This window comes from Lolium perenne, chromosome 7 (genome assembly GCF_019359855.2).
Source record: "Lolium perenne isolate Kyuss_39 chromosome 7, Kyuss_2.0, whole genome shotgun sequence".
In the NCBI taxonomy this organism is placed as follows: Eukaryota; Viridiplantae; Streptophyta; class Magnoliopsida; order Poales; family Poaceae; genus Lolium; species Lolium perenne.
Window position 1 is genome coordinate 286274849 of NC_067250.2, and position 27220 is coordinate 286302068.

General features: G+C 46.4%; 3 protein-coding genes and 2 long non-coding RNA genes across 21 annotated transcripts; 3 read left to right on the forward strand and 2 right to left on the reverse strand.

Moving 5' to 3' along the window:
- Positions 1 to 1086: 1086 nt before the first annotated feature.
- On the reverse strand, positions 1087 to 5280 carry LOC127312395 (uncharacterized). Of its 2 annotated transcripts, XR_007858309.2 has the most exons (4): positions 3975 to 5280; positions 3654 to 3881; positions 2481 to 3265; positions 1087 to 2351 (listed from the first exon to the last, which is right to left on the reverse strand). It is a non-coding gene; the product is annotated as an uncharacterized lncRNA (long non-coding RNA). The 2 variants fall into 2 exon arrangements; XR_007858308.2 differs by having other exon boundaries at positions 2481 to 3881.
- A 965-nt stretch (positions 5281 to 6245) lies between these two features.
- On the forward strand, positions 6246 to 8928 carry LOC127317253 (uncharacterized). Its single transcript, XR_007861002.1, has 4 exons — positions 6246 to 6517; positions 6714 to 7004; positions 7079 to 7144; positions 7668 to 8928. It is a non-coding gene; the product is annotated as an uncharacterized lncRNA (long non-coding RNA).
- Positions 8929 to 9946: 1018 nt separating this feature from the next.
- On the reverse strand, positions 9947 to 15589 carry LOC127312393 (uncharacterized). Its single transcript, XM_051342921.1, has 2 exons — positions 14223 to 15589; positions 9947 to 10253 (listed from the first exon to the last, which is right to left on the reverse strand). The coding sequence occupies exons 1-2, from the start codon at positions 15547 to 15549 to the stop codon at positions 10168 to 10170; spliced, it is 1413 nt and encodes a 470-aa protein (XP_051198881.1). The 5' UTR covers positions 15550 to 15589; the 3' UTR covers positions 9947 to 10167.
- Positions 15590 to 15594: 5 nt separating this feature from the next.
- Positions 15595 to 21799, forward strand: LOC127315204 (uncharacterized). Of its 16 annotated transcripts, none has more exons than XR_011748324.1 (10): positions 15595 to 15708; positions 17082 to 17175; positions 17273 to 17466; positions 17583 to 17653; positions 18141 to 18237; positions 18310 to 18398; positions 18799 to 19691; positions 19977 to 20292; positions 20512 to 20907; positions 21369 to 21799. XR_011748324.1 is itself a non-coding variant. In XM_071823337.1 (10 exons), exons 2-7 carry the CDS (start codon positions 17088 to 17090, stop codon positions 18820 to 18822), a joined length of 390 nt encoding a protein of 129 aa, XP_071679438.1. In that variant the 5' UTR covers positions 15595 to 15708; positions 17082 to 17087; the 3' UTR covers positions 18823 to 19736; positions 19977 to 20292; positions 20512 to 20907; positions 21369 to 21799. The 16 variants fall into 16 exon arrangements, 4 of the variants coding, with proteins under 4 accessions (XP_071679438.1, XP_071679437.1, XP_071679436.1 ...); XR_011748321.1 differs by having other exon boundaries at positions 18151 to 18237; XR_011748323.1 differs by having other exon boundaries at positions 18151 to 18237; positions 18327 to 18398.
- A 429-nt stretch (positions 21800 to 22228) lies between these two features.
- Positions 22229 to 23296, forward strand: LOC127312394 (uncharacterized). The gene is made up of 2 exons (XM_051342922.2): positions 22229 to 22770; positions 22873 to 23296. The coding sequence occupies exons 1-2, from the start codon at positions 22460 to 22462 to the stop codon at positions 23102 to 23104; spliced, it is 543 nt and encodes a 180-aa protein (XP_051198882.1). The 5' UTR covers positions 22229 to 22459; the 3' UTR covers positions 23105 to 23296.
- Positions 23297 to 27220: the final 3924 nt, after the last annotated feature.

Consider the following 27220-nt stretch of genomic DNA (forward strand, 5'->3'; position numbering starts at 1 on the left):
ACGGGCAGGTCACCTGCACTTGTCGGGGTGCAGCCAACACGCGCCCAATGACGCGTCGGGCAGCGAAGGCGGCAAGGTCCAATGCACCGCATCAGGGTCCGCCCAACTGATGCCAAGCAATGAACTCGATGCCCTCGCGTTGGGAAGGCAACGAGGTTCCATGCACCTGATCACGGAGGAAGGGCGCGGGTGGTGGTGTTGATTCCAACGCATCCATGGGCGGTGGAGGAACGCCGCCTCGTCTAGAGGAGTCGGAGGAGAAATCTGGTAAGAAAACTCTTTCTTTTATCCACGCAACATGTTTTATTTTGTTTCGATCAGTGCTCGTCTAGGTTGGATGTTGGTAAAATTTGAGAGCGATTTGTCTTTAAATTTACTTTTTTCATAGTGGCATATAGGAAGGTTGGCCTTCAGGTCTCTCATTGAAAAGATAAGCAATCCAAATCATAACACTGATAGTAAGCTTACACGTGCAATGCAAGCTGACTAATATAAATATCATCAAACATATTTGCAACCCTAAATTTCAAATTCTTGTATGTCAAACATCATAGCTCTTTTGTCAAGTACCAAAAATATATACATTATAAAACAATATATCCTTAACTTCAAAGTCGAAATACACATTTTTGTATCACACCAAATGCTAGACAGCTAGAGCACTTGAACACATCCAGAAGTTTCAGCCGAGAGAAAAAAGGCCAGACACATTGACAAGTTATACATAGAAATAAGCCAGAAAAAATAGTAATATACAAAATTTTGACATGACAGCTATGCTTTAACATCTATAGCAAAACAACGGTGCGGAATACAATAGTTCTTTTCAAAGTATCATTCTTCAAATTGTTCGTTCATCTATAGAAGCCAATAGAAATGCTCAATTGACTAAATTATTGGTTGGGTATGGTTGATATCAAGAGAATCTCTTTAATACATTGCAGCTCCTAGCTATATTACCAACACATGGACAATTCACGGTTCGTTTCTGAAGTAGTGAAAAATCTTCCTCATGTATCTATAACGGTTTGTTTGGATGTTTGCTTTCGGGCTTGGTATTAGGCATTGGTATCTTGCAGGCCCGAATATCCCGAATAAATCAAGTCATCTAACTATTAGGTAATGAGAAGCTCACGGCTTTATATTGGTGCTCCCGTGACATCTCACTCCTCTATTCTCTTTCCCACCAAACTTTCTTTTCTCCAATGAAGTCCTCCTATTTGTGACTTTAAATATCATGAGAGTTCACAACAAATTAAAGAAATTAGTATGATGATATATATACCGTTGTTGATCCATATTGATGATATAGAAATAATGCATTTGTTCAGGATGAAAGATAATTAATAAACTATCAGCTGAATATTAAAAAGGTTCCCAGATTATGTAGTATGTACATATAATCAATTTTCCTTTGAAAGTGTTGGAAATTCAAACTGAACCGTGAATGGTTCTTTATCAGCCAGCGTAAGTTTCTGGATAATAGAAGGTTCATCTTCAAGACAATATAAATAACTACAATCGGGTAGCTATTAAAAGTATAAACTAATATTAACAATGTATGTCAACAGTGCAATGAACTGGAACCTTAGTTGGGGAATACAAAGAAAGTTCATCTGTAATTTGTAGTTGTATATGAAAATTACAGGATACCTCACAGATGGTAGAAAATTTAAGCACACACGCAAACATTATAGACAAGCTAAAAGGGGTTCTATTTTTCATCAAAGATGCAACAGCTAAAACAGAATAAGTTTCTTAATTTACCTTTGACAGAAGTGAAGAGGAAGGACCAAAACAGAAACATACATAACCTGAGAACATGCATCCGGAAAATAAATGAGAGCTATCTTAGAAAAGCATATAACGCTGCTACTGGCTGGCTTCTCTAGTATCTCATAGATTAAAGGCTTCCCTATACTTCCCAAACAAACTTCGTAGGATTGTAGACTTTAGTTTCTCAATATCAGTACTCTTCCAGCATAGGTGGATCAGGAGCAAAAAAAGGTCTAGCGGCGCTTAGGAGATGGACAATTTCTCGCTGACCACGAGAGGATATCAGACAACTCTATTGCAATCAAGAAATGAAGAAAAACAGAACATGATTCTCATTATGCTCTAAAAGGACATGCACACGAATAAGCAGAAAGTGCATTTGGCAAGCTAGCAAAAGTTCTGTCTCACTCACCTGTAACTTGCCAATTTGATCTTGCGACTGATTCATATTTGTACCCCAGTTGACTAAGTAGTCATTGTATTGAAATGGTTCTAACCTTCAGAAAGGTGCCATCTAATGCTTGACATTTGAGTATCATGCTCCGGGAATGATTCCTTTGGCTTATCCTCAATTACTGAAATTGAGAGTAGATGCAAAAGAAAATTAAGCTATGTAAACGCCTATGCTCAAGAGCTAAACAAAGAAATAACAGCGTTTCAGAACAACTGAGATTGTACCAGCTACAATAATGTTTGCACCATACCTCTTTGCTAGTAGAACATGTTTAACCATGGATTGAGCATCAACCGCTAAAGTACTTCCAGATTCAAAGCACTTCCAGATTCACTAACTTCACGCCTAACTGGCTACAGAACAACATAAAACAAACATCAAACAACAACCAGCCATAGTATCGCTTAATAATTAATTTGTCCCTGCTAGCTATAGAGCCAAACATGTTCAACAACCACTGTTTGCAATGCAGCAAACAAAGACTAATACATTCCCAAGATACACAAAAATTCGAACATCACAGAAAAAATTAATAGTGGAAACCTAAATCCACTCTACCCTACTCTAAATCAGAATGAAAGAACTAATCCTACTTCATGAGTACAAGTAGCAATTAGCACCCACATCTTAGATGGGTGTAAAGTGTAAACCATATGACATTAAGCATGAGCAGGGCGAAGCATAGATACCTCTGAGTTTGGCTAAAACTACCTTGGCTAACTGAATAACTTGAACTGAAACTACCTGGTCTATTTTAGTCAATGGAGTACAACATGTCAATCATCCCATATGCAGTAGTGGAAACAAGATGGCCACGCGGATTTGATACTGACTAACCGTGGAAGAGGAGAAGAGCCTTCTTCCAGGCCAAGGAGAAGCAGCCCCCATGTTTGCATCAAAGACATGGAAGTTACATAGATAAAACATTGTAAAAACATCCTACACCTGCTAGTCTGATAAGTGAAGAAGCCAAGGGCTCACCATTTATACCCACCCACGACAAACTCATCCGAGTAGTGCTTCTTCCCGATAAGCCTGGTGAAAAAAATCAAGTACAATGAGCATCTTATCACAGTCTCATCAAGCAAAACCTGAACCAACTCCGTTAAAATTCCCTTTATGTCAACTAACTGAGAGAGAACGATGTTCACAAGGCATCATCATAAATTAACTTAAGCAGAGTAGCAATTTCCCCTAAGCCACTGAGTAAATTGGTTTAGCCATTCAACATTAGCCTTATTATTCTTGTAAATACGTTTAGTCATCCACCATTAGGAGAACCACAATCATATATAAAGTAATAAATTAGCATGATTTGCTAGCAAATATGTAGGTGTTTTCTTTGTTCCCTATAAAATTTCACCACTGATCAAAAAGCATGTGAAAACCAAAACAGGCTGAGGAAGGTGAATAGAAGTCATACCTAACCTTACTGAACTGTTTTTATTGGGAGGACTAAGAAAGCAAGCGATGCTACTTGATCTATTGATCTTTTCTTCTTCTTGAGTTAATTATCTATTGATCTCTTGGATGTACTTTAGCTTGGTCTGTTGCTCAGTCATAGTAACAATAGTGTTTTCCAGGATAAAAAATATGGCTCCAACTGCAGTGCAAACATCGACACAGATCTGTAGAGATTTCTCCCATTGTCCTGCATCAACAATGATCTGTCAAATATAGATATGCAGTAAAGCATTTAAATAAAATACAAATTATGTAAATACTCCTTGCATGCATACATTACCTGCATGTGTTTCTTTCAATTCATTAGGAGGTAGGAGCATTTCAGCATAGAATTAAAGCAGTCTAGTAGACATTCCTGAAAAGAGGATGAAAATAGGGACAATGAGGTGTCAGGGAGGAAGGAGCGAAGCAGCATAGCAGCGCCCAAGCTTGGACTAAACGAAGTTCAGGAACGAAAAGAAAATCTTTAATAAAGTACGCTCTTTGCCAACTGCGAAAACATACTGAATTGTAGAACTGGAAATTAGAGAAAAGTGCATATCAAATTATCAATCGAACTTCATACACAAGGTTTTTGTATAGATGAACTATGAAAGAATTTCATGAGACATCATAATCCAAGAGAAAAATCCAGGTGGAATTTGGAGCACCCTGGTATATTCTCACATGACCTAAAATTACCCTGGTATATTCTCACAAGCCGAATCCAACCATATTTAGCCACATTGAGTAACTCATAACGATTACTACTTTTGATTTTGAAATAGCTGCTACTGCGGGCATAAGGGCGTCGTGTAAATGTAAAACACACGCAAAATAGCGGTCAAGCAGGTTGATATAGAACAAAACCAACACGCAGATATAGAATTATCTTCTAAAATATAATAGTTGTTGTTTATGATAGAGGTATTTACCCATCAGCATGATAAACATCTTCCCAGAGCTGGGATGACTATCCTTCTCCCTGCATATCTTCTCTCACAACATTGCAAGAATCCAACCCATACTTATAGATGCAAAAAAAAAAACAATCATATCGCTGTTTGTATTTTTCTAAAACAAGATTTATTATTTGTTAAGTGGCAAATGGTGAGCACATAGTCCCTTGCTCAGCCAATTAACTGAGTGATTAACTGCAGAAGAAAACAGAAGTCACGAAACTGAATTGAAGAATTAAATTACAGCGTACCATATGCCAGGAGTGCCATGTGCTGCCATAATCTGAATGAGCTGATGCACCATTTGCTTCACTGCAGTTTTTTGATATTATTTTCCATTCTATTTTCTCTTACAACTACATAAGGAAATAAGAAAGAATTTACTCAATTGGTTGTCCGTGGGAGGATTGTTAACATCATTTACCTGGAGAAGACGCGGTAGTGGTGGAATCACATCGCGGAAGCAGTTCTGGCACGTCATGCCGATAGCAAGACTCACGGTGATCGCTGGATCGAAGAGGTTGTCCTCCTCCTCCTCTGCATCCTTCTTCAAATTCATCGCCCTCTTCTTCTCCCACCTTGACACCACCATCACACCAGCAAGTCCACCTCGTCCGCTCCTCCCCCGAGGCCACCAACACCAGTGGCGGAGGACGAACTAAATTTTTGGTGTGGCGGAAATGATAATGCAAAAATAATATACAGTTAAAAACAGAAGTGTTGTATAATCACCAAAATTTACAACACAAAATGTAATCAACAAGGCATACACACAAAGGTAAGATTTGAAGAAAAAAAAATACTACCTCACCAAGTAAATCTGAGAGACGTGTATATGGATAGGCAGCATAGCTATACGTGTCTTCTCCACCTAATTTTAAAAGCCCACCAAGACCTCGTATAATTGTTGGCTGGATTATTTTCTTCTCTACCTTACACCCGAGAGACTCGGAAGTAATACGTACACGCACACGATGCTGATTCGGTCTGGTGAGAAATAGCACGAGAGTTGGGTGTATTCGCGGTAGATTTTACCTCTGGCAGACGCCCGAGCTTCCTCGACCTAGATTCGCGCGTCCATGGAGCAATCCACCTCAACATTGAACTCCCAGGGAATCCCGGTCTTCCCCCACTACCTCCCCCTGTGCACACCTCCCAACGGCGAACCAAGGGTTTCGACGGAGTTCAATTGGGGGCACCACCAGAGCGAGTGCGGCAAGGGCTCGAGCCGAGTGGGGGCTGCTGGCGGGGAAGCTGGATCTGAACGTCGTCTCCGGCAGAGCGGCGGTGGTGGCCATGGATTCCTGCGAGGAGCCGTCCGCCATGGGGAGTGCCGTCTCCGGCGGAGCGGCAGTGGCCAAGGGACGCTCATCCTATTTTGTGTACGACGGGAGGACGGCGGCGGCCACGCTTGAGGAAAGTTGAAGCACATACGTGCAAGGTGGAGGTGTGACGGGATTAGGGCGACGGCCCATGTTGGCCCAGCCCAGGTAGGCGCGTGCGGAGCGTACAGAATGGGAGGACGACCAAACTGGGGGAGAAGGGGGAACACGTTCGTTCTTTTTAAGTAGTAGAGATATAGCCCTTCTAACTAATCCAGCGCAATACTAATATCGCCCCGAAAAAACTCATCTGTTGACCACCGCATCCTGCTCGCCCGTTCGATTCGCAGCCACCCCGCGCTCCTTCGCTGACTCTTTGGCGGCGCTGCTATCCACCCGCGAGCAGTGAGCCAGCTGCAGGCTCGATGCGACCTCACCGTCTTCCTCCCTGCCCCTCTCTCTCCCAGCAGCACCAACTCGTGGATCATTGGTCGTCGTTGCCGCCACCTCCGAGGTGTCGCTCACCATCACCTTCCCCGTGTCCCCATGAAGCAGCGGTACAGGTCGGATCATTTATTTCCTCTACGCATTACTTATTCATTGAGAAAATCCTATGTGCTTTACCTATTCGAGACTACAGAGTTCATGCATGACTTCCCTTTCGAAAACTACAAAATTGTCCTAGTTGATTCTCCTTTTCCCTTCCCTCATTTATCGGCTACGAATTCATGAGATTTTTATTTGACATTGCAAATCCAGATCAAAGTGCATGTTGTCCTCTCATGTTTTCCCGAAGTTCACCATGGTGCTTGTGTTACAATGGCATTTTAGAAGGGAAACCTTTAATCATCTCGCGAGCTGTCTGAAAGAAGTAAAGAATTTTGTAATCGAAGGCATGGTAACAATAATGCTTGTTGGAAACAAATGTGATCTATTCATCTATCTCAAAGACCTGCCGTGAGCTATGTTGAGGATGACAAATTTGCAAGGGATCGAGCATGGCTTGATCTTTATGGAGACATCTGCGAAAACAGCCAAAATGCTGAGGAGGTGATGACTGATGCATGTCGAATGTGATTTAAGCCATTTCTCCAGACAATTTTCTCACGCCATTTGTAATGCAGGCTTTTATTAAGACTTCTGGAGCAATATGCATGAAAATTCAACAAGGTTTATTCGATGTACCTGAGGTAAAATTTCGACAACGAGTCATAAATTTGGCCTCCTTAATTAGTGAACAATGATCACATAGATGATGTATGTATAACTGGCAAACAATGGGGCTTGCGTCGAAGGAGATGCCGGCCCGTCAGGCTGGCCTGCTTCCTCCGTGAAATATTTATATTACCGTAAATGCTAAAAAAATTATATAACCGTATATTTTTAAACAAGATGTTGTACCAAAATTTCCCTAAGATGTATCCGCATTACAAGTTACAGTGTGCATGCATATGCTTTGTTCCTTTGTGCCTTCCTATCTAGCAGAAAGCCGGAGGCTTTTCCTGATTTCCTAATATGGGCAACAAGAATTGTCAAGCATAAAAAGGACATATTTCATTGACGGAGAATGCCATTTCTCTTACTAGAATTTATTCTTATAGCATGGGTTTTCTACTGAACAGTTACCAGAAAACATAAGTTTTGTTGCTGGTTTCATTATAGTGATTTGTTGCCAACCCTGGGCATGAATTAAATTGTTCTCAAATTTTGCAGCCTCGCGGAATCAAAGTTGCCTATGCAGTTTGTGGCCAATTTGTGGGTCAGTGGGTGCTGGCGCCTCGTCTTCCCAAGGTGGTAGCTACGTACCACCGCTAATGCCTAACGGGATAAACAATGACATCGAGCTTTTCTAGTTGCCGGCTGGAGAATAGCTATGTTGGTTCTAGTCCAAGCACACTGTGGCATGTTTCAGCGGTTTAGTTAGTTTAAGAAACTTAATCGGTAATGTCCTGTTTTTCTTTGTAAATACTCCCTCCGATCCATAATAAGTGTCGGGGCATTTTTTTAATTTTATCTTAATTTGAACTAAATTTCGACACTTTTCTTAGGTTGGATGGAGTAGTATCTAAGCCTCTCAAGCTCACTTGTGTTCTCTTGTGTGTTTGTTCCATGAGGTTGATCCAGCGGAGGCCACAACTATCACATGCTCGACACTGTCACCACGGTGTCGTCCTCGTTGGGATGTAACGCGGGTAGAGTACTTTGTTTTGGCCCTGGCCCCCATTACCGGTGCTGGTGAGCAACACCGCCTGGCCATTCCGATGGTGTTGCGCAGTTGAGCGGCATCCCATCCTATACGTGTCGTTGTTTGCGCTGCCGGTGACCAAGGCCTAGGTGCACTACGGCTGCCTCTCTAGCCACTTCATGGTCATCTTGTTGTCCATGTACATAGGTGTGGGACATCGTTCGTAGCACTTGCTGGTCACATGCATGACTTCATCCCTCCATAAAAAACACCATACACACATGTCGAGAGAGATTGAACTTGAGCTGGAGGTGGATGGGGGTGTCACCACTACGCTGACACAAGGTGCTTCCATCCCATTCCATAGCCCGTCACCCGAAGATCGTAGATGCATTGGCCCTTGGCACCACTGGCGGATCTAGCGTCTTAAAACCAGGGGTGCCACGAGTATAATTTGGTCTAAAGTTCATCAGAATTCCAACAAATATTTCCATCGTAGGATTTAAGTTATTGTTAAACTAGTGTTCAATATATTGAATAAATCATTTTGCAATATTTTGGGGTGGCATGCACCCATAGAACCCCCACCAGGTCCACCATGCTTGGCACCGTCGTCTAACTAGCGCCGACTAACCTCCACGGCAGTCTAGCCACTATCGTAAGGTCCCAGGGCAGTGTTCTAGACCTCCATGCTTCCGCGCTTACTGTTAATATGGTGTAGTTGCCGCTGCAAGTAGGGTGCACGGGCGGCATGAAAGACAAGGCTAAGACCGCGAGTGCCCATGCTCTCTTTTTCTCTATCTCTATACTACTTAAAAAGACTAAACTGGTTCCTTATTCTGCCCAATACGTTTGGTAGTTTTGGTCGTCCCACCTACCTCGTCCGTTTCGTCGCACTGCGTCGCTGCACTTTTACACTTTAGCCCCTCCCGATCCAATCCGACCCTGTCGCGGCCGGCCTCCACCACACGAGCACCGCCGCACACACGCCAAGGATCATCCTCGCCTCCGCCCCTGCCAAGGCTCCTCGCCCTCGCCGATGGTGCCTCCTGCGCCGCCTGCCGTTCCCCATACTTGGGAACGCCGCATGCCTCCTCTTCAGCGCGCCACCGCCGCCCCGGACGTGGGCGCGTCGTCCTCGACTGGATCGATGGGCGCTGGTGGTGTCTCCTCCCGCCGATTCGTCCTTTGTGGGTTCCACGGCCGCCGCGCAGGCTCGGCACAGCTCCGCGTCGTCAGCGCCCGCTCCACTTCATCCTTCGCGCGCCTCTCTTCGATCGTAAAGAAATCATCCGCATCCCCACTTCCGGCATCGTAGCAACCGCATGCATGCCACGTTCCTCCCACACGCCGCACACGCCTGCTACTTCTTCGGCGCACCGCCTCGTTTTTCTGTTCACGACCCAACCGGCCAGCTCCTCTCCTCGATGCTCCAATGTGAGATCGTCCGTGGGCCTCTGCGCCTCGATCTCGAGCGAAGCCGCCGGAAGGAAAAGATGCGGCGGGGAGCGAAGCCGATGCGTCCCGTTACAAGCGGTGTCGAGGAGAACCTCGATCCGGCCGTGGAGGCGATCAGATCATGGTGAGCCGGTATCCGAGCGAGGGACGAATCTTTCAATTTCTTCTTTCGATTTCTTGGAAAATCTTAATAAATCTGAAGGTTTATTTGTTCAATTTTCTCTGCCGTTTTGGAGATTAATCAGGTTATTGGCTTGGGTGGAATCGGATCCCAGACCTCCGGCCGCTCAAGGACTATCTCGCTGGGACGTTCGGGTCGCGGCGCCGTCAACCGCCTGGAGTCCACCGCAAGACCAGCAGTTTTTTAAAGAGAAGGCCTAAGCCCAGCTTTATAGATAAAGCCAACACGGCAACCACCGATACAAGTCATACAATAACCAGTTCCATACAAGATAAGTCTTAAGAAACATGAAGATAGCCAACCCCCCTGGGTCCTAAGAAGAGGCAAATAGCTACGGAACAAAGAAGCGCTGCAACGGATACGATCCTCATCATGGAGTCCTGTCGCCTCTAGTCCGCGAGTATAGCCTCCGGACGTCGCCCACCGCCGTGTCCACCAGTGCCAGGTCCGTCGGTCTGACCAGAGCCCTCCAGTGCTGCATGTGAAGAAGCATATGATAGAAAGCATCAGCTGGGCAGCCAATCAATTTTCCCTCGATAGTTAGTTTGTTTCTAATGTTCCAAAGGGACCAGCATTGGGCCGCAAAAGTGAACCAAACTAGCCTACGCAAGGGGCCCGAAAGACCATTGGCCAACGCGATGAAATCCCCCGCCCCTGCAGGTTCCGCCGCACCGGAGAAGCTCCCGACTCCGGCCCACATGAATCTAGCCATAGGACATAGGAAGAAGATGTGGTTGCAGTCCTCAGGTTCGTGGCAAAGCGAGCATAGACCATCCGAAGGTCCGCGCCTTTTGGCCACCTGAGCCGAGGAAGGAAGTCTGTTACGGATCAGTTGCCAGAGGAAGACTTTGATCCTGGGTGGAACACGAGTGCGCCAAACTTCCTTGAAGCAGGTAGTAGTCGCCCCCCGCGACAGGTGGAGGTAGGTCGAGTTGGTCGTGAAGCGACCCGAGAGGGCTCCAGGGACCAGGTGACAATATCCTCCCGGGTGGAGGGAAAAAGGGCGTGAACCTCCCTGCAAAGGTTGTCCCATTCCACCCGCTCAGCCATCCCAAGCTGGCGGCGGAACCCTATCCGCCACTCCCCATGCGCACCATCAATGACACGCGCGTCTTTGACGGTGGCGAAGGGGGACAAACAACAGCTGAACAGCGTGGGAAGCGGGAGTGAAGAGGGCCCGCACCCATCCACCGGTCCAGCCAGTAAGTAGGTGCGCTCACCATTGCGCACCTCATGCTTTGCCCCGATTTTGAAATACCATTTGATCTTCTGAATGGAATTCCAAAACTGGGAGCCATTGGTAGGGACTTCCCTCGAGAACAGGTCTCGCCCTCCCAAGTATTTGGCCCGGATAAGGTCCGCCCATAGACCCTCCTCATCTTGGTAGAGCTTCCAAATCCATTTGAGCATCAAGGAGATGTTCATGAGTTTGGTGTTCAGGATCCCCAGACCACCGAACGCTTTGGGCTTACAAACTGTAGCCCAGTCTACCATATGGTACTTCCGACGGTTACCGACTCCTTCCCAGAAGAATCGGGCGCGGTGTTTGTCCATCGCCTTGTGGGTGCCATCGTGCAGTAAATACATGCTCATGGCAAACAAGGGAAGGCTGGTCAGACATGAGTTCGTCAGCTCTAGTCTGCCAGCCGAGGCAAGGTAGAGGCCTTGCCAAGGGTCCACCCTATGACCAACTTTATCCGGGAGGAAGCCCCAATCCGCTACCCTAAGCGGACGATCGCTAATCGGCAAACCCAAGTAGCGGATAGGGAAGCTACCTAGTTTGCAGTTGAGGAGTTGGGCAATCCCAATCCGTGCCCCTTCTGTGACCCCCCTGTCAGGAGAACCTCGCTCTTGTCAAAATTGATCTTAAGGCCCGACATATTCTCAAAGCAAAGAAGAAGGGTCTTGAGATTAGCAATACCCAGCGGAGAGGGCTCAATGAGCACCAAGGTGTCGTCCGCGTATTGCAGGTGAGTCACTCCCCCTGGAATGAGGTGGTCAACCACTCCTCGAATGTGGCCTGCTGCAGATGCCCTGGAAAGCATCGCCGCAAAGCTGTCTACGAGGAAGTCGAAGAGGATGGGTGAGAGGGGGTCTCCCTGGCGCACACCCCTGGCGTTTCGGAAGAATGGTCCAATCTCTCCATTGACGTTAATCGCAGTTTGGCCACCCTTGACCAGTTGCATGAGTCGGTGAACCATCATGCCCGAGAAACCCTTACGGAGCAGAACTTCTTGGAGGAAGTCCCAGTTAACCCGATCAAAGGCTTTCTCGAAGTCAAGCTTAAGAAGCAAGCCCTCTTGCTTCTTAGAGTGGAGCTCATGGATAATCTCATGGAGGGCCAGAGCTCCCTCATGTAGGCATCGCCCCTGGATAAAAGCCGACTGTCCGCGGTCAATGGTCCTATGGGCAAGGGGAGCAAGTCTAATCGCGTAGGCCTTAGAAACAAATTTAAAGATAACGTTGATAAGGGCGATAGGTCTAAACTGTTTGATTTGGTCCGCACCCTTAACTTTCGGGATCAGGGAGATGATCCCAAAATTGAGGCGTGCGATGTCAACCCTCCCTAGGGCAAAGTCGTTCAGGATCTTCAGAATGGGCGCGCGGAGAGTCTCCCAGAATCTCTTGAAGAAGAGGACAGAAGGCCGTCGGGCCAGGGGCCGAGTCGGGCTTCATGCTGTGAAGGACCTCGTCAAGCTCCTCAGCAGTAAAGGTGAGCTCCAGATCCCGGTTATCAATTTCCGAGATCCTGCCTTCGTCCTCCCAGAGGTTGTCGCCCAGGGCAAACCTCCTAGGTTCGCCCACCGAACCCATCAGGCCCTGGTAGAACTGGTAAATGTGTTCCATTAGGGCCTGTTGGTCATCGATCTCTCCCAGATCGGTCACAAGCCGGGGGATGGAGCACTTCCTCCTACGCCCATTCGCAATCGCGTGGAAGTAGGCCGTGCAAGAGTCCCCCTGCAGAGTCCAACGGAGGCGACTGCGTTGTCTCCAGTATTCCTCGTCGATCCCGTCCATGGAGATCAGCTGATCTTCGAGGTGATACCCGAGGGCCCAACCCTCTTCGTCAAGGCCTGGCCCATCAGCTTGACGATCCAGGTCTCCCACCTGCGCCGAAGTGTGGCTCTGCGATCTCGCCGCGCCTTACCCGTGTTAGCTCCCCATCCTTTCAGGAATTGGCGGGAGTGGCGTGATGTGCATTGCCAAAGGTCAATGCAGCATCTCGTGCGGACCCGGATCGAGGAGGAAGTGGGTGAGCTTGTCCCTCATCAGCTCAAGAAATCCCGGAACCTCAAACCACCAAGATTGGAAGAAGAACCGGAGGTCCTCGTGGTGCGTTCATGCCGTCGCATAGGAGGAGAGGAGTGTGATCTGAACCGATCCTAGTCGTGGCAGTGAGGGAACACGGAGGGAAGGCAGCCTCCCAAGCTGGGGATACCAAGACTCGGTCCGAACGCAGCGGACAGGGTCTAGGCGCTTGTTGGTCCATGTGAACCGAGCCCCTGCTCGTTCAAGCTCTCTGAGCGCCATAGAAGCAATGGCCTCATTAAACTGAAGCATCCTTGCCCTATGGATGTTCCCGTTGTTTTTGTCCGCGCCACACCGGATTAGGTTGAAGTCGCCCCCTACCACCACCGGGTAAGGCGAGGCGTTGACGGCTTGGATGAGCTCCCCCAGGAACTCGTCCGTGCGGCGATGGTCGGCCGGCCCATAGACAAGGAAGAAAGTCCACCGTAGCCGGTTGTTACGCTGGAACACCGGAGCGGACAAGAAAAAGGAGCCGCTCTTCCAGGCCCCAACCTCGAAGGTATCATCATTGAAGCCAAGGAGCATTCCTCCCGAATGTCCGTCAGCCGGAACCCAATTCCAGACATATTGGCTACCAAACTCCAGGCTACGGAGCTCGGCGGTTGAGAAGTCCGCCTTGATAGTCTCCTGGAGACCGATGATGTCGCAGCGGTTGTGACGCAGGTAGTTTTTGAGCTGCGTGCGGCGACCCTGTTCGCCGAAGCCCCTAATGTTGTAGATTAGGGCTCTCATGGCTTGCCCTTTAGCTTCATCCCGCGCCCCTTGCGGGCCGTCAGCAGAGGTCGCGTGGAGCGCTTGCTCCGCGACATGCTACGAGTGATCCTGGCCGAGGAAGAACTGGCTTTCTCACAGTCCGCTTCCGCCGGGAGATCAAGCGCATTGGGAAGATCCGTACCCCCTACCCTGGGGGGGTCGGCGGAGTTCTCGACTGCCTCCCTGGCAGCGAGCTCCGCGGCATGGCGTGCCTTGTCGGCCGCGGCCTCCGCGAGGGCAGCTTGGACCTGCTCCTTCGCGCGAAGGAGGGAAATGGCCTCTTCCCGAGGGCCCGCGCTTGGTACGAAAACAATGCAGCTGTCGGTGATGACGGAGGAAATGTGCGTGTCAGAGAGGGAGGGCAGGGCAGCGAAGGGATTACCTGGTCCAGAAGAAGGGGGATCGAGGTTCTTGGCCTTGGTCAGCATCTTGGCCCTCTCCATGACCGGGCGGTTGGCCGCCGGCCCCTGGTTCCTGGAGCTCTTCCGCACCGCACTCGCCGCCGTCGTCTTCTTGGTGGTCCTTGGCGACGCCTGCACTTCCACCACCTTGGTGCGCTTGCCCTGGGAGAGGGAGATGGCAGCGATCACCTCGCCGCGGAGGTCCGGCTCAGAGACCGGGGGCTTCGAGCCCAGCGCATCCCCGGGGGCCTGGCCGGTGGGGCTGTCCAGGAGCCAAGCATCCACGGGGTCGGTGACATGGGACACCGTCTCGCCCGACGCGAGGGACTCCTCCAGGCCAGGGAGGGAGGTGTCCAAGGGGGTGGGCGCACCGTCTCCAGGCTCCGTCTGGTCCAGATCAGCAAGGGCCTCGAACCTGCAGGAGAGGGAGAGGCCCGGGATGTTACCAGCGAGGTTGGACCCATACTGGTCTGGAATCGCACCCAGCGAGGGCGCGCTGCGCGAGCCCGGCGCAGCAGCCCGAGTGGTCTTCCCTGACCCACCCAGCGACCCGCCGTCTTGGCCGGCCTTGGTGTTGGTAGCAGCTCCCGTCTTGTCGTTCTTGTCATTCCTGCGGTGACGGTTCCAGCGCTCCCCGTCGCTCTTGTCGTCGGAGTCCAGGTCATCCAGATCGTCATCGTCGTCATCGCGAGGAGCAGGCGGCTTTGGAGGGCCGCTCGCACCACCTCCCCCGGGTGCGTTGAGCTCAGCGAACACTCCCAAAGTGTAAGGCTCGCCATTGACGCAGAGTTGCACCGTCCCTTTGATACGCTCCGGGTGACGGCATTGGAAACGGATGCGGATGGGCTCGGTCTTCCACTTCTTGAGGGAGAGCTCATCCACGTCGATAGGCCTACCCAGCATGGTAAGCGCCGCCAAGAGCCTCTCCTTCTCCATCAGGTCGCCGGGAAGGCCGGTAATCTGGACCCACACCGAAGGGAAGGCCTTCCCTGGTTTGGGAGTGACAAAGGCCTCGCGGATGTCCACATCGCGCTTGCAGAGCGGGAGGAAGATCTGACCCCTGCGCGTGTTCATCCTCAGAGTCTCGCGCGAGGGGAAGCGGACTGTGAATTCCGTCTCGGAGACCCTCGTCACTTGCCAGTCCCAGCTGACATCCATGAGGTATTTGAGTTCGTCCGACAAGAGCTCCGGCGACAGGGGTGCCGAGGCGAAGTGGATGACTGCCTCGTAGAGCTCCCCCTGGTTCGGCTCTTTGATCGGCTCGACGTCGATGTTGTAAAAGCCACCTCCCGTGATGGCATGACCCATGGACTGGAGGAGCAGCGGCCTTCCGCGGGTGGGGCATCCCGCCGTCTGTGCGCCGGCACTGGGAGTCTACCTCACGCCTCTCCCATAGCACGATGGGTCATGTAGCTCCGCGTGGAGATGGAAGGCTATGTCCCAGAATAGGGATAGCATATCGACACAGTAAGTATAGGTCAATCAATCAAAATCATGCTGCTTGATCAGTAGAAAAAATGTATCATGCTGCTTGATTCTTGAAACAAAAAATAAATCATGCTGCTTGATAACCCTCTAGGTGCTACAGCGTTTGTTAATTGTTATATAAACAAGTGGAGCCAACAGTTGATGGTTCTTGTTGAGATTTGTTCAAACTTAGTTTCAGAATCCGAAGTGAACACTTGAGTAGTGAATCAGAGTGCTCTGAAGCAAGCAAAAGGAGTGAATTATGACCGAATTGATGGCCTCTGAGTTTAAGTTTCTTTATTTTCTATTCACATAGATTCAGCCTGATTGGTTGCAAAGTTGGCTTTGAAAATTGTTATGCAGGAGATAAAATTCCTAATGGTATTTTCTTACCGTACATTGATATGAATATCTAGAGCTCTTCAATCTATTGTTATCAGTGTGTGTTTATTCAAATTTTAAGTTCACTGTAGAGAACCATAAGCTATCAAATCATTAATCTAAGTGAACATTGCAATGATAATTAATTAATCTTCATTTGACGGGCTCTATGCATGTCAATTAAGTTATTGGCAGACAGAAAAATAGCCACAACTAATATACATGTTAGTTGAAATTTTTGCTCAAAGAATTTTGTGGAACAAAGAGCATACTGTTGACATACCTTGGTGAGGTCTTTCTTTTGTGTTATTGTCAGTCTTAGTTCGAGACAATGCATGCGTTGCTATTTAGTAACTTGGAAAACCTTCTACAGTTCTGTTCGTAGGTAGTATACAAATGCGTTCTTGTTGGTACAATGTTATCGTGACAGCAGTGTTTTTCTCAGGATCTGGTTACTCAAAACGTGATCAAACTGAATTATGTTCTCTATCATTCCCAGTTTCTCCGCCCTATAATAACCATATGTGAGAAACAAGCTCTACACCGATCATTCAGTTTTTGAGGTAGTATCACTTTGCTAAGAAAAAAGCTCCTAGCTGTAAATAGTAGTGCTATATGATCATTTACATGATTAAAATGTAGGTATATATTCAAGCAGTTATAAACTGGACAAATATCAGTTCCAGATTTCATGTTTATTTATCTAAAAAAGGATTTCATGTTTATTGAACAGAGTCTTTTCTTTCTCTATGTTGCAAAGGAGGGACTTATGTTGTCTGCTTCGTTATCTTTGCACACTGTCTTCCTTAACTTTCCAAATGAAATAATAGTAGACACGATGAAATGCAAGAGATGCTCATCAACTTTCTACTACATCCGGGGATATTTTGAATACAGAAACAGAGCATGAGATATTGGAGACTGGTGGAATATAGTACCATAATAAGAAATTATTTTCATTAACTAACCGGTGATCGTTTCTTTCCCTGCAGACGTGTATGAGAAGAGACTTGAGAAGCAAACAACGCTGTTGTCATGGTATATTGATATATATCCTGCTCTATGACGCGCCTCAGTTTTGGGCAGGTATATAAATACTAGCCACACATGTTTGCTTCTTAAAGCTCCACAGTCCACATATGTCTGGTTTTGAAGTAGCAACATAACATTCTTTGGAATACAGAAACAGAGCATGGGATATTGGAGACTTCTAGCAGGTGATGCCCGATATGCTATATTTTCAATCGCCTCATGGATATTTCCTGTGTGAAAACAGTCATTTGGGCAGGCCAACCGTGGCTGCAGCTGAGCGGCAAGGTACGAGACAAGCTGCCGGACTTGGTGGCCCTGTCGTGGCTGTAGAAGATGACATTGAGAGTGAGCACTGGTTTTAGTGGCCATATATTTCATCTGCAATCTAATATAATAGTCAGTACTCTATTCATGTAATAGCAAAGAAAATTCAGCTGAAGCAAAATTAGTTATGTTTCCAGGTCTTGCATTCATGGTAAAAGGGTGGTTTCATCCCCCCACCCTTTTAGTTGAGCTGAATTCAGTTTTTGAGGTACTATCACTTTGCTAAGAAAATAGCTACTAGCTGTAAATAGTAGTACTATATGATCATTTACATGATTAAAATGTTGGTATATATTCAAGCAGTTATTTACTAGACAAATATCAGTTCTAGATTTCATGTTTATTGAACAGAGTCTTTTCTTTCTCCATGTTGCAAAGGAGGGACTTATGTTGTCTGCTTCTTTATCTTTGTACACTGCCTTCCTTAACATTCCAAATTAAATAATAGTAGACGCGACAAAATGCAAGAGATGCTCTTCAACTTGCTACTACATCCAGGGATATTTCAGATACAAAAACATAGGATGTGATACTGGAGACTGCTGGAATACAGTACCAAAATAAGAAACTCTTTTCATGAACTAACTGGTGATTGTTTCTTTCCCATGCCATCGTGTATGAGAAGAGACTTGAGAAGAAAACAACGATGTTGTCATGGTATATTGATATACATCCTGCTCTATGACGCGCCTTAGTTTTGGGCAGGTATATAAATACTAGCCACACATGTTGGCTTCTTAAGGCTCCACGGAATATAGAAATAGAGCATGGGATATTGGAGACTTCTGGCAGGTGATGCCCGACATGCTATATTTTTAATCTGTCTCGTGGATTATTCCTTTGTGAATACACTCATTTGGGCAGGCAAACGGTGGATGCAGCTGAGCGGCAAGGTACCAGACAAGCTGCTGGACATGGTGGCCCTGTCGTGGCTGATGAAGATGACATTGAGAGTGAGCACTGGTTTTAGTTATATTTCATCTTCAATCTAATTCAATAGTCGGTACTCTATTCATGTAATGGAAAATCACATTCAGATCAAGTAAAAATAGTAATGTTTCCAGGTCTTGCATTTATGGTAAAAGGGTGGCTTCATCCCCCCACCCCCACATACGCAGAACACACTTTATTTCTCTGTTTGAGATGTGATTATTTCCAAAAAGAAAGACCGGAATGTTTGCAATACTTATTTTCATTGCAAGTGGTTTTTGCCAAATGTCTAATATGATCTGTTTAGACATAAATCTGGTTGATTTGATTAAACAACCCAGGAACATGTCCTTTTACCTCAGAAGTGAAATTAGCTTAAATTTCAATCATCAAACGGTTAAGATTTCAATTCTATGGCTGCAGTATTTAATTATCACCCTGTTTTGAGGAGGAGGCCAGCGACGACAGCGGCATCCAGAGCCTGACGCTCGGCACACTCGACAACATTTTCTTGGTCGGTGGCGCTGGGATAGAGGTGGTCAAGAACTTCTGCCACAACATGCACGGGTAGGGCGTTTCAGTGAAGATCTCCGTCGGCCGCATTGGCATTAAGACCAGCTCCTACTCGATGCTAAAGAAGGCCCTGCTGATGCGCAGCGAGACCAACATGATGCTCATGAGCCCTGGAGACATGGGCGCTCCCATTCCAACGCCGCCCACCATGTCGACATCAACACCGGGAAGGTTGTCACTGAGTGGCGATTCTAGAAGGATGGATCTGACATCACGATGCGAGACATTGCCAACGATAGTAAGAGTGTGCAGCTTGAACCTTCCGGGACAATCTTTTTGGGACTGGAAGACAACTATGTAGGTGTGATGTGTGAGGTGTAGCCTGTAGGCAGTGGTAGCTCCTATGGGTCACCAGTGCTGCATTATCTGCAGGGCCATCAGTTCTCATAGGGCATCAACTTCCAGTGCTATGCAAGTACTAGGAATGGTTCAGTTGTTGTTGGTTCTGTGGATGGCAAGATCATGCTCTACTCAAAGAGTTCGATGAAAGATGGCGAAGACAGTGTTACCTGTGCTTGGATCACCAATTACTCATGTGGATATTACCTATGATGGGAAGTAGATTTTGGGCATGACAGACACATACTTGGTCTTGATTTGTATTGTCTTTATGATGGGAAAGAGAATGCTGGGTTCCATGGGAGTATGGGAAATTGGATCGCAACGCATAGCTTGTTGAAGCTCAGTCCAGTTGCATCGATCTTGGTTGGAATGACAACAAATTTCATGGTGGACAGTTTTGGGTAAGCTTGGGGAATCAATGCTGCCAGAAATCAGTTAATATTTTGGTCTGTACTTTGCTTTGAAACATTTTATTCTTACTGTACCACGGCTACTCTAATCATAAGATGTGCGTGCTTACAAAGTTTTTAGTATCTACATCAAGTACAATGCTTAAGCTTCATATAAAAAAATGTGAATCCCATGCTGCATATACTAGGGCAATGTCTAGGTTCAGCCAATTTCTGGTATGTCATGTATATGCTCTTGATCTATGTAATGTATATGCTATAAAAATGTATGTGCAGGCTTCATGTCGTAAAAGAAGTGTTTAAGATGACCTCGGGCGCGGTGAAGGATATCGCGGAGCTCCCCAAGGGTCCGGGCACACGATCCAGCCTGTGCTGCAGGTGGCGGACATGCGTCCTGTCAACGCCAAGGGCGTGATAGGGGCGTAGCAGTCAGAGTGTTTCCGGATGTTGTTCTCTGACGGTGTTCACTCGCTGCAGTCCATGGTCTCCACCGACCTTAACCGAGTCGTCATGGATGACACCCTCCACCACGGGTCTATCGTCCACCTGCTGGACGCATGGACATCATGTGCATCAACGTCCAGGGCTGAAGGTGCGTCCGCCAGAAAGATTGGACCTTTCACTGCTTGCTTTGGTTAATGGGTGTACTTATTGTTCATTGATGTGTCTTGGATATAAGCATTTGCATCTAAGATGGTATCTCTTGAATCGTAGTTCATTTTCTGTCATTTTCTCAATGAAAGTACTGAACTATAGCATGTACTCTCTTATGTCTTCTCTCTGAACTTAAATGGTGTACTCTCTTCTTCAGGTACTTCAGTTGTAGTAAGATTCAGGTCTTAGTGTAACATTGGAACCAGAATTTGGTTTAGAGATTGCAGAACTGAAGAGCTCGATCCTAGCAAGGTACTGGGGTAGTAAACAGCTTGATCTCAGCGATCTTCTATTGCTGGGCCATCAAGGTGTTGCTGCTGCCGGTGCTGGTGATCTGCGCTGCTGGGAGCTGGTGGGGTGTGCTGCTAGGAACAGGCAAAGAGCGAGCCGTCGAGATGCTGCTGGGAGCTGGCAAGATACATTTGTGGGAGCTGGCGAGATGCGCTTCTGGCTTTTATCCCTTGGCTTAGGCGTGCACCAAGCCCCTGGAGGTGCGCCGAGGGTGATGCTGCCCACAATTGACTCTGCTTGTATTAGGTACATGAAGGATAAGGTACCACCTCTCATTCTTTTCCATCTCTGAGTACATATAAAGCAGTTTTCAGTTTGTCATCATTGTCTGTCTGGTATACCAGCCAATGTATGATCCCTTCAAATGATTTATCTATTATCTTTTTGTTAATTTGTTTGGCTCTACGTGGTAGACTTATTTGTCGAAATTCTGCTCCACTACGACCCAATCAAGAAAGTGCTCTACGATTATGTATATACTGCTACTTCCTTTTACATCTAGATAATTGGTCACCGGGACTTGAGAATGTGGTCTTTTTTTCGAGTTTTGGTTTTGAACCACTCTTGAGTACTAAATAAATATAAGGGTTATAATGAACTTCAGTGAGGGATTGCTAATAGTTAACATTTGATTCGGCTGTATTTAGTCATTTTGTATGAGTCTATGTTTGATTCTTCATAATTGTAACCCTCTACATTGAACATTTCTCTGGACTTGGTAAGGTTTGTGATTTCCCCCGTCAAGGCAGTAAATTTGGCGTCAACGGCAGGCACCATCGCTGGTCAGCACTAGGTGGTGGACTTGTTTGTCGAGTTGTGGTTCCACTACGAGCCAATCAAGAAAGTGTTATGCGAGTATGCATATACCACTATTTCGTCGGAGGTCAATGAAGCAGGTCGGAGGTCAATGAAGCAGGTGATCAGGCCAAGGTCGCTACACTTCAGGTGAATGAATGAAGGGCGAAAAGGCACACTTTCATGATAAGATCTTAGTCTCCAGCTGCTCCACATGTGTTGTACCTTTTCTTTTCTTTTCCCTTGATGCTAAGATCATCCTATATCTTGTAGCTGATGCACATCACTAGAATAATGTTGTCATTCTTACTGATCGATACATAGGCCCCAGAGTTTAATGTCATGTAGTTTGTCAGTGAGTTGTGAATTATATGTGCATTGAAAAATAAATTTTAAGGACCCGTGGCAACGCACGGGCATTTGTACTAGTTGAAAAAAAAAGGAAGTTTGCATTGGCAAAACGTGTCCACGGTAGGAGGTTGGCACGAACGAAAAATAAGTTGCCAGGTTAATTTTTCAGTGGGCCATGCCAATGTTAGTTTTTTTTCGTGAAAAAACCTGCACCGTGGATGGCTAGATCGGCGGCTCACATGCGGTCCCACCTGGCTCCTAGAATATCTCGTCGAAAAAAAAAACGCTTGCCCATTTAGACTTACCACAAATATTACCAGAGAAACCAAGCTGCGAAAATACCGGGCGAAGCCGTGTGCCACCAGCTGCATGTGTTGAAACCAAGTTGAGCTACGAAACAGACGAGAGCTCAAAAGATCTCTCTCCTCTAGACGTTTCACCCGGCCGCTCACATTTGGCCAAGTGGCCGCTTTCTCATCTCAAGATAAGCCTTCTACTCTCCTACTACCCTTCCTCCTCTTCGTGCCAAAACGCGGCAATCCAAGTCCAAGACCAAGAAGCTCAAGATTAGCTAGCCTTCTACAGTTCTACTACCACTACCCATCTAAAACTGAATCAATTCAAGAAGCTCAGAGGAAGAAGACAGAGCAAGCAAGCTAGAAGAAGCTATGGCGTTAGCACCCACATCTCTTGCAGGGAGGCCCCTTTGCACGGCCCTGCAGCTCACGAGGTCGTCAAGGCCGGCATCCTCGAGGCTCTCGTGCAGGGCCTCCAACGAGAAGGACGCGTCTCCCTCGTTGGCCGGAAACCTAGAGCTGAAAAAGCTCGGGAAGCTGGCGATGGTCGCGCTGGCCGCTGGCGTGCTCGTGCTCTCGCCCGTCGATGACGCCATGGCGGGCAAGTCCGGCGGCAGGGTCGGCGGGAAGGCGTTCCGGTCTGCGGCGCCGCGACCCTCCGGTCCACGGATAAACAACTCAAGGTAGGCAATTGACAATCACGCTGGTCCATTTAGCTTGCGTTGGAGGATGAGTTTAGTTCTGAATTCTGATTTGTTTTCCGATGCTCGCGCGCGCACGCGCAGGACCAACATCTACGTCAACCCTGGCGTGGCGCCGCCGCTGGTGGGCGGCTACGGATACGGTGGCTACGGCGGGTACGGCTTGTCGCCGTTCGGCTTCTACGGTGGCCCCAGCGTCGCCCTCGGGGTCGGCGGCGGCTTCGACACGCTCGTCCTGTTCATAGTGGGCGGGGCGGTCGTCGGCGCCGTCAGGCGGTTCCTCAACCGCAGGGATAACGACGATTACGACGACTAGATGATAATGTAATCATGTAATCTCATCGGAACCGTGTAATATATAGCGAGATTGCTATTTTGTTCTTGCCAATATTAATCTGAAGGAACAGTATACTGAGCGAGCAGTCGGGCACCGCACTGATGTATACGCAACGTGATGCATGTATAATTTTGTTATTTTGACAGGAAATACGAGCAGTGTATCTGTGTATGTAGGAGTATTTCTTTCTCTCGTATTACACGGCACGGCGCCGTCCTACTCCCTCTGTTTAATATATTTTGCCATAGTTTTGATAATTCTTCCTATTCCTTTTCTTTGGGTGGATCCTATTGCACTTTTACTTCTATTTCAAAAGACGCTTCGAGGTTATACGAATTTGTGCTAAAAAGACAAGGTGAAGGTTTCAAACCTAAGATGTTGCTGGCGAGAGGTTGCTGGTTTAGGGGAATGCATTGGCATCCAGAAGCTTGAGGTTTTCATCTATTCTTTGATGGCTATCAGTTTTGTGTTCCTTAGTTTTCTATAAAAATAACTTCACCACAAAAAACTTTTTCATTCTTTTCCTGTGGGGAGACATTAATGACATGGATAATATCAATATCATCAAAATTCCAAAACAAATTGGTTTCAAATGTCCAAACAGTCTTAAGTGGCTAACATAAAAAAAAAGACCCATAAATAATCATATCTATCTACACTACTTAAAAGGAGGAACATGTTCCCTACTCTCCCCACCTTCCACTAGTCGACTTTTTGGTCGTCAGCTTCGTTTCCTGCTTCGTCCATCGTCCACCTCCGCATAGGCCTGGCTCCCTGCCCATTAACGTGTCCAGAAATCACGCCCTCTCCACCAAACAAATCTCTACTACCTTGTCCCGACTTCCTCGATCTCTCCCGTTCCCATCTCCATCTCACCCCCGTATGTCCCTCAGCAGCACCGGCAACCTTCGCCCATCTCTCTCTATCCCTTGCAGTCGGCAAACCGCAGGGCCCCAACACCTCCCCCTCGCCAGGCCCTAAGGGCATGTACAATGGTGATATCTTAGCAGTGCCACGTAGGGTAAATGCTGAGGTGGAGGAGAGAGAATGTTAAAAAAGGGTTTGCAATCTCTTAATTAAGAGATAATCTCTTAGCACAATCTCTCTCACCACAAATTTAGGATATTTGATTACTAGAGATAACACTGGAAAAATAACCCATTGTACATCATGTTTTGTTGTTATATCTAAGTTACGTGGCAGTGCTAAGATAAAACAGTCTTATCAATCATTGCACATGCCCTAAGGGCACGTGCAATGGGGTGACGCCAACCTTTCCTTAGAGGTGTCACGTTAGATTTTTGCTTAGTTGGAGACGAGAGAATGAAAGAAGAGAAGGTTGTCTTCCCTTGGCTAAGGGATCATCTCTTACAAAAAAAATGAAGGCTATTTTCTTCATTGTACGACATGTCTTCCCTTAGAAACATATTTTTCTACCAAATTAAATTGATTATCATTAATTTCTAGGGATGGCTATAAAAGATAACGCATTGTAGGACTTATACCAATTGTATTCTCTAGATGATGTGGCGAGATAAGGGAAGGCATGCCTTCTCTATCACTATACATGCCCTAACGTCAAGGCGGCGACGAAGGACACGAATCTGGCAGCAGCAGAGGTAGCATGAGCCTGCCCACCACCGCCCGACGCTCTACGCAAGATTGAATGCACAGCGCCGCCACCGGCTACGCTGCATCCCATCCGCTGTCCGCCTTTATCTGCACCCGCTGGCAGACCGTCCCAGCCAGCACGACGAAAGGGGCCGAGTCCCTGTCGCGGATCAACGCTGGAAAATCAAGGTTTGTGTCAAGATGCAACGTTCCAAAAATCAATCTTTTCATATGCACATCCTGAACTATAGTGCCATGTACTTCTCTTTTGTCATTATTCGAAGGAATAATGGAAAAGGGTTTAATTTTTTTTGTATTAGTGGTGATTCTGAAATTTGAGTAATGTTAAAATCAGATTCATCAGACTCATGATGTGACTATTCTCTATATAGATTTTAATCCACAATCGCAGTTTGTAGAATAATTGTCAGGCATGCTATTAAAATTTACGGGGAGGTGGTATTATTCACCAATCGGAGGTAGTTTTCCTGGACAGAGGAAGCAAATGACAGAATGTCATCTTCGAACGACAATTCATTTCTGAAAAAAAACAAGATAATTAACAACCCATTCCCGTTAATTTCTCTGCATGTTGATTGTCGATGTTCCAGTTTAGTAAAATGCCCTAAAGAATTTGACAAGTGCACTAAATCAATCTTGTTATGCAAGTGTTAAATATTCCTACAAGCCAGTCCCCCCATTTCACCCAGTTCGTGATATGACTCATGCCCTCATTTGATGTCTCGGTTTTGTGACATCGCCGCAGTCAGGAGCATTTGTTGAACAGGGAGGTTGTGTGAGATGGGGCTTGAGTCAGGTGGCATGCCTGCCGGCAGAAACAACAGCGACAACGAATAAGAGGCCGAATTAGAGGATCATGATGGTAGAGCCACATGGCGGCGTTATGGAATTGACAGCCTATCTAAACCCAGAAGAGCTTGAGTGGACAAAGAGGCCAGATCTTGTTAATGTTGATTTTTTTTCCAAACTGCTGTACAAAATTGGGTAGAGCCACATGGAGGCTGACACATTGTTTGTACTTTTTGACCTTTTGTCAGTTGCAACATTTTGATTTTGATGGTGCAATGTTGTTCTTTCTCATGATGTCTTCAAAATGTTGGTCTTCATATTATCATGTTTTTACTGAATTTTTTTATGGAACAATGTGTGGACACCGCTGCACTATATTATGCACCATGTCCTCGCAGGGTTGGCATGTTAGAGGGATCATTCCATTGTTTCTATGAACGCAGAACACAAAATGTGGTATTAGTGATACATTTGACTATTTCACTTTATTTAACGATGCTGTAAGTTAATGGCAACTGAAAAAAAAAATTAACTTTTTGCGGGATGAGGTTGAGTACTGAAGAGACAAGTAGCTCAAATCAAGGTAATTATAGCTCTGATTCATGTCTTCATGACATCAGCTTCACGGAGGCTTCCCAGGAACTTCCTATAGATATTGGAAGTGAAAAAGGTGAATGACTTTTGACATCAGATTCTTGCTATTGTGGTTATTTAAGTAGTTTTTCATAGAGCACTCCGAATTCACTATGTTGATTGGTACTCCCTCTGTGCCATAATATAAGATGCTATTCTAACCAATATTGGTTGTCATTGGTTGTAATAGCATCTTATATTACGGGGTGGAGGGGGTATTTGGTGCATCTATTGAATAAAAATGGTCTGATATAGTGTCTTACATGTTTTTGCACAATCTAAAATTATTGTCTTACATGTTATAATTGGTCGTAATAACATCTTATGTTACATGATGGAGTGAGTATTTACTGCATCTGTTGAAGATGGATGAACTGGAGAAAATGGCCCCCATTTCGGTGCGCCTGAACCACGACCAGTGACCATGACTCTGCCGTCCTCCTCCGAGCTGGAGACGAGGAGCATCACCACCAATACCGAAGCATCTCTAAGCTGGAACTACGAAGGAATGATCCAGCGACTAGATCTGGGCGGATTCAATCATCTTCTTGTCACATGAAGCAATTTTGGCCCCTCAAACTTTCAGGTTTGATATACTGTATTCCTCTACCTTAATCATCTGGGTCCTATCCCGTTTGTCCTATATTCATGAAATGCATGAATGCCAACTAAGATGTTTTGACTCTTTGATGCGCTTAGGCTGATTTTCAAGGATTCCAGTATACCAGTTATAGATTAGATATTGATAGTTTTCCCTACGGAGTGTATTTCCATATCTTAGGATTATATAGACTAAACCCTGATCACTAATAATGTCATAAGCCAGAACAAGGAAAGTTTACACTGGAACTGGAAATCATGCATCTTCCTCACTGTTTATTGCTACACTTAGTCTTATGCTCAATTATTTCCAGTAACGATCTATATTCGAGACTGATTTGAGTTTGCAATTAACCGTTCTTCATTTATTTCAATACTATTTCTCATAATTGACCTTTTCTTTCTTTCTTTCTTTTTTGTCCTCCTACCAGAAAATGTGGA